The sequence below is a fragment of the Pituophis catenifer genome, unplaced genomic scaffold (genome assembly GCF_029215685.1).
Source record: "Pituophis catenifer annectens isolate HBS135680 unplaced genomic scaffold, rPitCat1.0.hap2 SCAF_6, whole genome shotgun sequence".
Lineage (NCBI taxonomy): Eukaryota > Metazoa > Chordata > Lepidosauria > Squamata > Colubridae > Pituophis > Pituophis catenifer.
Window position 1 is genome coordinate 35,788,690 of NW_027256886.1, and position 10,610 is coordinate 35,799,299.

Below are 10,610 nucleotides of genomic sequence, written 5' to 3' on the forward strand. Positions count from 1 at the left end.
GTGGGACACTTTGAGCCTAGAATATTGAACCTTTTCACAATATTCTAATTTTCTGAGATTGTGAATTTGGGGTTTTCATGAGCTGTAAGCCATAATCATCAAAAGTATGACAAATCAAGGCTTGAACTATCTCGCTTTGCATGTAATGAGTCTATCTCATATATTAGTTTCACCTTTTAAGTTGCATTACTGAAATAAATGAACTTTTGCACGATATTCTAATTTTTCGAGTTTCACCTGTATTGTGTATTTTAAAAATGATACACATTCTGAATATTCTAATACAACATTTCGCAATCTAGAAGGATATAGTACTTAGGTTTCCTCATTAAATTTTGTGCACAGACATAACAAACACTACTGGTATATAGGATTGAGAATCTGATTGACATACACAGCTCTAAAAGAACACGAAGTTAAATTATACAAGCAATTAAAGCCTCTCCCTTTAAATTGGTGGACAAATAATTGAATTTGAAGAACATAGCACTAAAAACTACAAACAATTTAATATTTGAATACATAATTTAAACACATTAAATGTAAATCAGATATGTACGGTAGTTCGTAAAAAAGAAGTACCAACAAGAGGAAAGAAAATAAGGCAGTTCCTTCCATGTGTCTGTGCAGATTTGTAAGTATCTTATAACCAAATAACAGAGAAATTTTCAAGGCAGACAACACATGCACACACAAATTAAAAACAAATCCTAATTACCTAAGAATTCTATAGACCTTGGGGAAGGTAGTTTAACCTCCATATTCTCCAGAGAATATGCTGAAACCTTTACTCTTCCAACTCAATAGTTTTTAACTATTATTAACTGATTAAATGAACTAAATATTCCTCCAAATACAAATCATTCTAGAGGTGCTTTGCAAAAAATTTAAAAGGATTAAAACATAAGAGGTAAAACAAGGAATCAGCTGTCCTCTTCCAATAGAGGCAATGAAACAAATGCAAACCAAGCTCATTGTTATTGAAAAGCTCATGTTATTCAAGACTTCAATCAAGCATTTGTTTTCAATAATTCAAATGGGGTTTGAAATTGGAGTGGGAGAAATCCTTTATTTTAATAAAATATTTAATTGACATCTTGACATCAGTGGACCTCAAGGCAGCCTACTACATGTCCTGATCCACCCAGCACATCGCCAAGTACCCGCGCTTTGCGTATGCCAATCGCCATTTTTAATATCAGGCCATGCTGTTCGGCCCCCAGGACATTTACCAAATTGTTAGCGGCAGTTGCAGCGACGCTCCGATTGATTACAGAACGCATACTGTGCTACTTGGACAACATATTAATCCTGTCGTCCTCCCAGGCACAAGCCACAAAGGACTTAAGAGACAGTGCTCCACATACTCCAACACCAGTTTCTCTCTAAACCTGAAAAAGAGTCATCTGACACCTACCACCCGCATACTCCACCTAAGGACGGTGATCGACTCGCTCAGAGGCCAGGTTTACCTGTCTCCGGATTGGTGTCAAGGCGTTGGTGTCACAAATTATCTCCCAACGGTTGGTCCCCTTGCTCCTCCTGTCTCAAGTTGCTTGGGAAAATGATCTTGTGTATTATGATTGTGCCCTGGGCATGCCGGCATGCTCGTCTGCTGCAATAGTTCTTACTACCGTTCCAGAGAACAGGATGCAGCAGCTCCTGGGCCATTCCACCTCAAGTATGTCTATCCCTCCGATGGTGGACAACTGCCGCACTTCAGAAGAGGTGTGTGTTCCAGGACCCCACAGTGACATTGAATGCAAGCCTCTTTGGCTGGGGCGCACATCTGCTCTCTCAAGTGGCTCAGGGACAATGTCTCCAGCGGAACGGAAAAACAGCATCAATTGGCTGGAACTGAGGGCAATACACCTTGCCCTCCGCCACTTTCAAACCACAGTGACAGGTCAACATGTGCTGATCTTAACCGACAATGTGGCCATAAAAGCACATATAAATCGAGAAAGGGGCACTTGTTCCCAGTCTCTCATGGCCAAGGCGGAGAGGTTGATGAGCTGGTCGGAGATATATGCTCTCCCTCAAAGCAGAGCACATCTTCGGCTCCTCCAACGTTCAGATTGGTTGACCAGACAACATCTGGATCCGTAAGAATGGCGTCTTCATCCAAAGCTCTTTCAGGAACTGTCGCTACGATTTGGCCTACCGATCATCGATCTGTTTGCCCGGCCGGAAAACATGCAACTTCTTAAGTTTTTCTCTCGATTTCTGAGCCCAGGGGCGGAAAAATGCAATGCCCTCTGCAGCGCATGGCCTCAGGGGCTGCTCTATGCATTCCCTCTCCTCCCACTCATCCTGAGGGTAATTCAAAAACTGTTAGCCAAAAGAGCAGAGGTGCTTCTAGTCACCCCCCATTGGCCACAGCATCCCTGGTACACCGACCTGGTGAGCCTCTCCGTATCCCAACCCTGGAGGATTCCCCAGGACAGGATTTCTCTCAGCCAGGGGGTCATATTCCATCCGGAGCCCCAGTGGCTTCAGTTGACCATCTAGCACTTGAAAAGATCCTCCTGAGGAAGGATAATCTTTCAGGGAAGGTGATACAAACCATACAGGCTTTCAAGCGTGCGTTGACAAAACAGATTTACAACCCTTCTTGGCAATTTTTCTGTCTTTGGTGCTCCAAGGAGCACATCGACCCTACTTCAGCCTCCATACCTGAGGTCCTAGAATTCCTACAATCAGGGCTGGACAAGGGGCTGGCCCCCAACACCCTACGCCAGCAGGTGGCAGCGTTGTCTACCATCCTTAGCTATGACTCGCACAGTACACATCTTCTCCAGCCTCCTCATTGTCTGACTTGCGCGCCAGCTGCACAGGCTGCTGGCGCAGCACACCAGCCTCCTCGCTGCCGGAATCAGCTACTAACTGCACAGGCCGCTGACGGACCACAACACAACCACCCACCAGAAGAAAGATGGCACACCTTGGATGTCAGGAGGGCCCTCCGCAGGTACATTAAACAAATGGCTTCGTTTCGACAGACTGAAGCTCTTTTTGTGATCTTTCACCCCTCATCAATGGGCAGGAAGGTCTCCTCCTCTACGGTGGGCCATTGGTTGAAGGCGTGTATTGTGAAAACATATGAGCTCAAGGCCAAGCCTTTACCTGGACGGATTTTAGCTCACTCAACTCAGAGCACTGCCACAACAATGTCTTGGGCTATGCAGGCCTCCGTCAGCGACATTTGTAGAGCGGTCACTTGGTCCTCATTGACATCATTCATACATTACAAATTAGACAGCTATGCCTCAGCTGAGGCGTCCTTTGGACGGCGGGTGTTGCAGAGTGTACACTCCACCCAGGGCCCAGGGATCAGTCAGCCTCCCGCTCAGTGTTCTTGAGCTTGGGTATATCCCACGCTTGGATTAACCAAGCAGTGCACTGGAAAATGGACGTTGACTTACCTGAACATCCATTTTCGGTGAGTTGCGGGATAATCCAACCTGCCCTCTCGGCTTCCTGATTAGGTCCCAGGGTGGGTTTCCTTTCCTTCACAGGACATGCTGGATGACTGCGCCTTTGTGAAACAACTGAAGCTCAGCCAAGCAAAGGCGTGGCCAAAGAAAAAATCTACACTCAGCCTCTGGCAAATAGATGAAAGATAATCCACGCTTGGATTATCCCGCAGCGCACCAAAAATGGATGTTCAGGTAAGTCAACGTCCGTTCCAAGCTTACAAAATTTAACAAATCAAGGACGGTTGTCGTCGACTTACAACAGTTCATTTAATGACTAGTTACAACAGCACTGAAAAAGTGACTTATGACCATTTTTCAGTTACAATCTTTGCAGCATCCCCATGATCAAAATTCTGACGATTGGCAACTGGTTCATATTTATGACCATTGCTGTGTCCCAAGGTCATGTGATCATCTTTTGAGACCTTCTGACAAGCAAAGCTATGGGGAAGACAGATTCACTTAACAATCATGTTATTAACTTAACTATAGTGATTCTCTTAACAACTGGCAAGAAGATTGTAAAATGGAACAAAACTCACTTAACTATTGTTTCACTTAGCAACATAAATTTTGGGCTCAAAATTTATGAGGAACTTCCTGAAATTAGGTTATTTCAGTTTAACCGTTATACTACAAGAAACTTACAGGACAGTGTTAAAGATAATTTTTTTTGGGGGGGGGGGGGGAAATTGTGTTTATTAGATAATTTAACAAATTACTATTGCTTCAATCTATATCCAGTCTGTGTTTAATTATTGAAATGTCAGTGGTTGTATTGAGAATAATAAAATTCAAGGAATTAAAATAGAAAAATTATTGATTGAAATTGCTAGTTATTATAATCCTCTGTAATGCAATATATTTCTGCCAGTTGAATAAAAAACCAAGAATTTGCTTGTCTAATTTTTAAAACTGTATAATAGTATATGAATAGCATTCAAATTCACCTTGTAAAAATTATATCCACTATTTTAGAAATTCCATTTGAACATAAAATCAATCACATATAAGAAAACATAAATATAAAAATTAACATATTAAAGAATTTAAATAAGTTATTCAATAATAATTATGGCTTTGCTTAGACTAAAATAAGAATATAAAAAGGTTGAACAAATTATTCTAGGATTCCTGACAAAAATTTTATCAATTGAGACAAAAAAAGTTATTATTTTGCTTTAATTCAATATACAATAGAATAAAATGTTAATTTAAAATGATGCTACCAGATTTTTGTCTTCCAAAGACCAACCTGGTTGTCTTCCTACAATGCCTGGAAGAGTCTGTGTCAGCTTGGAGGATTATTATCAGCCTCTATACATACAAACACTATTTTAAGCTGTTACATCAGTGGCATCAAACTTCCTTTAGAATCTACCCACACACACTCACTCACTCACTCACATTGTTAATACCTCAAGTTATTAAATATCCTTAGCCAGACATGCCCACTGCATAGTTGGAAATATTTTATCGATACTTACTCTACATATTACAAATGAAATATTACAAACACACACACAAAACCTTACTATAGTGAGAAAAAGTTAATGCACATGATTTCATTCAACATATAGAAAAACTTTAGTACTGAACATCTCAAGTCTTATCTAAATGGAATATAGAACATATTCTATATTCACTCTTCTAAAACTCCACAGTCTGTAGAGGAACGGAGCGGATAAATAGTAAAGATTAGCAAATGAAACCTGCTTGGCCTCTCAAATATACACACATGCAGGTTTACCAAATATGTGAATGCAAATAGTGCAGGATTTGATTAAATAAGCTCTGACTTTTAGGAGTTAAGTAAATTTCATTTCCACAGTTCTCCTAGAGGTTTGTGCTGAGCTTCTTGCATAGCCTCTTCTGTAAAGGATTTAATTTCTTTGTGCAAATCTTCTACACTTTTCGAAGCATCAATCAACTATATTCAAAAACAAAACATACAGAAATGAAACATTTATTATTCAACTAAGAAAGTGTCATTGAATGAATGCCCTAAATTCAGCTTTTCAGATAGAGAGAAATGACTCATTCCATCTTCTACTCATAAAAAGTTAAAAAACCAATAGCTTATGGTTAACCAAAAGCTACAAGTACTACCAGCTAATTCTATTTTTTTAATATTTAATTTCTTACCTTCCAGTTTAAAGATTTATCTTTTATCAGATGGTAAAAACACTGGAGAACTTTCTCCTGAAAAGACGTGTTCTCATAGCGTTCATTTCCAAATTCTCCTCTTTTGGCTGCTTCCGATGTACTCAATTGAAGAAAAAGGATCAAATCTGGCTTTGGAAGCCCCACATCAGGTTGCTTGCACCATTCCAAAGAGAAGTTCTGTTCAGAGAGAATTAAGAGCCGTAGTAAATAGTTAAAAGTAAACAAATAACCATTTGATAAGATTACAGGAAGATAAATTATAGTTTTATTTCTTCACTAATATCCATACTTTCAGTTCTCAACAGATAAATATTCTTGTAGTGTTTGTATCTTGTCAGTTTATACCTTGTAGAAATATTTGAACATAAGACCTTTACATACAGTACAACCAGATGTGCTACAAACTACTACTCTTCCCCAAGGATATCATCTATTCTGCTAAAATTCCCCATAATATTTAGATACTCGACTATGACTGGGACTTTTGAGAACAGTAGCCCAATATATTAGGATAAATGCTATTTTTTTTAGGAAGTATAAATAGGATTAAATAGGCCAGGCTATTTCAATTTTATTTATTTATAACTGCCTTTAGCCAGTAAACCAGAGTCCAATAAAGACAAATAAGCATATACAACAAGCAATCTTAATGTTAAAATGGATTTCCTGTCAAAGCCTTTATACTAACAAAACTTTGCAACACTGCAAAATGTATAAAAAAATCTTATCAGCAAGCAGAAAATTGACATAAACTATCTGATTTCCAGAGACTGTTGCTAGAAAGGGTAAAATAAAATTTTGATACAATGCTAGGCTAGTACATTTCTGATTTACTCACTTCTTTTGCACCTGTGAAGGCTACTCCAGAAAAGGCATATCTGTCCACTATTAGAGTGACACCTTGGCTTAATTTTTCTTTAATAGATGGCCTGAACAAGAGAATGGCATTTTATTTACCAAAAGTAAAAATAAATTAAGTTACAATACTAGCATTCCATGACTATTCATTTAGTGTGTGTGGGAGGGGTCAATGTTCACACATCTTAGGGAAGAACTCCAGAAGAAAGCAATGGTGCAAAATGGGTGATTTCAGTACTTCTCCTTTATATAGATTACTTTTAAGACTGCATTGTTTCATAACATCCTTTAATATAATGAAAATAATATACCACACAAATTGGGCTACTTCAAAATTATAATCAATTATAATTAGTTTTATAACCAATTAATTCATTGGATAATTTTTAAAGGCATATATAGTCATTGGTACTTGGGCAGCTCTTTAAGGACAGTATAGCCTGCCGCATAGCTCCCAGCGACCGGTAAGATCCCACAGAGTTGGTCTCCTTCGGGTCCCGTCAGCTAAACAATGCCAGCTGGCGGGCCCGCGGGGGAGGGCCTTCTCTGTGGCTGCCCCAACTCTCTGGAACCAGTTACCTCCTGAGGTCCGGACCATCCCCACCCTATTGGCCTTCAGAAAAGCGGTGAAGACCTGGCTTTTCCAGCAGGCTTAGGGCCGTTGATCTCGCTCTTATGATTTGGCAAGATCCGGCCATATTGGCGTGAATGAGTTTTTAATGTTTTTAATGTTTTTTAATTTTTAAATGTTTTTTTATAATGATTTTTTAAAATGTATTGTGAGCTGACCTGAGTCTTCGGAGAGGGGCGGCATATAAATTGAATTAATTAAATTAAATTAAATTAAATTAAAATGTATTTTGCTAATATCATAGTTTTCAATGCCTTCATTTTGTTACTTACAGTTTAAAAACTGGATTATGTTTTTGAGAGTCAATTTGATGCTGTTTTAAGACCAGAAATTAAGACCATGAGTTCTAGACCCAGCCTAGGCATGAAACCAGCTGTGTGATCATGGGGCATCACTCTCTCAGTCTTAGGAAGGAAGCAATGGCAAACCACTTAAGAAAACCCTTGCCAAGAAAACTGCAAGGGCTAATCCAGGTAGTCTTCAGGTGTCAACATGACTCAAAGGCACATAAAGAGATAAGTCTTTACAAGAATTTCAGTACAAATTTTTGGGTAAGTTTATATAATACTACACCAGAGTTGCAATCTTATGGCCTATGGAATTGTGTGTTATAATTCTAAGTTGATTTCATCCTCTTTTCTTACTATGCCATTCTGTATCATACCTGTACCAGGTTTAAATGGGTGGTAGAATCTATTCTTTAAAAAACTTTTGGAACAATATCATTTAAACTTGTGTTAAAGATAGTTTGCACCTGCTTCATTATATTATTCTATAACATTTCTTTATTTCAAATATTTTACCAGCAAGTCTATATCATAATTCTGAAATTTCTGAATCCTGACAAGAGATAGTATTCTTTTCCTGATTTTGTTTCCTGGGTACCTTTCCCATCCTTTTCAAGAAATATGTCGAGAACAATCCTATCTGTGTGGTTAGTGCACTTTTTAGGGCAGAAATAAGAAAAGGCACTCTGCTTTATCTTCCCAGAAATAATGCTTAACCTCTTGAAATAATTCATGCTAGTTTATAGTAACAAGTGGTTAATATCAATAATCAAATTCCAACCTGCTTCTTTCATCTTTTTCTGAAAAGAACTACTGAAGTTTTGAATGTTCTTGGGAGAAGGGGCTTTATGCCTGATTTCCTTCTTGGAACTGAAATTGAGAAGGGCATCTAAAATATTTTGGATCTTGGGATATTCTACACAGACCATAGGATTGCAGCCTAACACAATATTTGAAAGTCATACATTCATAATTTTCCCGAAGTAAAATGTGAAATCAAATTGGATTTAATGGGAAATATTTGGACCCCCTAGTACAAGATAAAAAATTATCTTACACTTGCTCCCAACGATTCGCAGAAAACAGTAGATGCACCGTGTGGTCCTCCAAGTTATTTTTCTTTTCCAAGTAAGAACTTATTAGCTGTCCAGTTTCTGTTGACCTTTCTGTAATAAATAAATAGGAAAAAATGAAATATAACACAATTCCTCAGTCTCTTCTTTAAACATACAGCACAAGCATTAAACATGCATTACATAAAGTATAACTGCTTTATCTGATAATTTTTATCTCTCTCAAAATTCAGTTGAAAAGTATGGCATGACTTCAATATGCAAGTACATATAAAGATTATGATTCCATGTTTGTTAGTTACACTTCATGTCTTGAAGTGTAAGAAATAAAGCTGTATGTGCACTTCCCCTCTATAGTGCCATAATCCAAATGAACATACAAACAAGATCCCAATGGAGTATTAATTTAGTTAAATACTGTATGTACAATAGTGCCTTGATATTCAACTGCTTTGAAACTTATTGAATTTTGTACTCAATGCATTTTGACGTGGAAATTTTGTCCCAGTACTCATTGTTTGTTTGGTACTCAACGCACAAGCTAAAACTTGTGTCGGCTGCCTCGTGATTCACTGCATTATTCTTTATGGGAAAAATTTGGTACTCATCACGCCTCCTGGAACCAATTAAGAATGAGTACCGAAGCATTACTGTACCAAATAATCTGCAGTGGAAATAAAGGAAATATTGTTTAAAATCTCACTAGTATGCTGAACATAATTAGATGTAAGCATATTCTATAAAGAACCAGCTGCTGAAAATGCCAGTTCCAAGTGTTCCAAAAGAAATAGCTTAAAGAAAAGCTTCAAAGTGTAGGACAGGATTACTTTTGAGTACTTATTAACTATAGATTAATCACAATTATAATAAAGTACAGATGGTGTAAAACACTTTCCCCATCAATAGCACCATCGCAAAACCCTCTTACTGTTACCATGTCTTTCTTCTACTATCAGTTGCTCAATAAATATAAATTCAACCAAATCATCTAAACCATGCTTGTCTGGTTCTGAAGGGCTGTACCCACTGAGTTTCAGTCTGCTCTGCGACATTCTATTGAGATCATTTTTCTCTAACGAAATTAGAGGCGACGCCATTCCTGCAGTATGGATCCACTCCCGAGGTCTGCACTCCACTTACCGGGAAACCTGAGAAGTTCGGCCTGGTGCCCTGCTGCCCAGAGAGCCTCCACGAGCCTTCGGCTCTGTGTGCTTTTGCCTGCTCGGTCAACGCCCTCCAGGACAATCAGAGCCCCTCGTCGGCCCGCCATTGATACAACCTCCCAGTCTCTACCCGAGGCAACAACAAGTCACCAAACTTGCAACTCCCCGCGCTTAACAGTCATAGAAATGATACTTCCGGCGTGCAGAGCGGCCCCTGTCGCCATGGTAATCAAATAGGAAGGCGAAACCGGAAACGCGCGAACATTTTTTTTACACGAGATCCTGGAAAAATACCAAGAAATAAAGTTTAACTAGAAGAGGGGGAGGGGGGACCCGAATTTCCTTTTGAGCACCAAAAAGAACTACGAGTTCATGAAAGGTGCGAGCAGGGAAGTCGATTGCTCGCTTCTTCTCGCTTTTATCTCTTAACCTACCGCATTTATTAACCACCAATCTTTTAGGGGCCACCTTCTAAAAAACTCCATACAGTGTAAACAGTCGCCGATTAATTTGCAGGGGGTAGGTGGAAGAACTGCACGTGCTGCGAGATACGGTTTTAAAAATCGTTAATTCGGGGTGGTAACTCAAGACAGCGATCGCGGACGACTTTCGTATGCAGTATTTTTATTTAGCGAGAGAACGTCCTAAACTCATTTGAAAATTATATATATATATGGATATAATTTCCGAGGATTTTTATTCGTGCTTAAGTACGCCAAACCTCTGCTTCGGCTGAGCACGTGGCACTCCCTCATTTATCCGCACAACGACTCTGCACGAGATTGGCTGCCTTCAATAAACTAAGCGGGTAGTTGGAAGGATTGAATCTTTTCAAACCATTTCTGCAAGTGACAAATAAAGCATCACTCTCAAAATCTTGTTTCTCCCCCCACTCCTTAATTCTTTCCATTGGAAAAGAACCCTCCAAAGTAGCACGCTTTGCTTTATAACCG

General features: G+C 38.9%; 1 protein-coding gene across 1 annotated transcript; it reads right to left on the reverse strand.

Annotated features, from left to right (window-relative positions):
- Positions 1-4,643: 4,643 nt before the first annotated feature.
- On the reverse strand, positions 4,644-9,817 carry DTYMK (deoxythymidylate kinase). Its single transcript, XM_070945442.1, has 5 exons — positions 9,635-9,817; positions 8,479-8,587; positions 6,484-6,574; positions 5,625-5,822; positions 4,644-5,409 (listed from the first exon to the last, which is right to left on the reverse strand). The coding sequence occupies exons 1-5, from the start codon at positions 9,762-9,764 to the stop codon at positions 5,299-5,301; spliced, it is 639 nt and encodes a 212-aa protein (XP_070801543.1). The 5' UTR covers positions 9,765-9,817; the 3' UTR covers positions 4,644-5,298.
- Between the last annotated feature and the right edge of the window lie 793 nt (positions 9,818-10,610).

Coding starts and splice junctions, on each gene's coding strand:
- DTYMK (XM_070945442.1), bottom strand. CDS start 9,764: ATGGCGGGCCGACGAGGGGCTCTGATTGTCCTGGAGGGCGTTGACCGA. Junction 8,588..9,634: donor CGAACTTCTCAGGTTTCCCG/GTAAGTGGAGTG, acceptor TATTTATTACAG/AAAGGTCAACAGAAACTGGA. Junction 5,410..5,624: donor ATAAATCTTTAAACTGGAAG/GTAAGAAATTAA, acceptor TTTTGAATATAG/TTGATTGATGCTTCGAAAAG.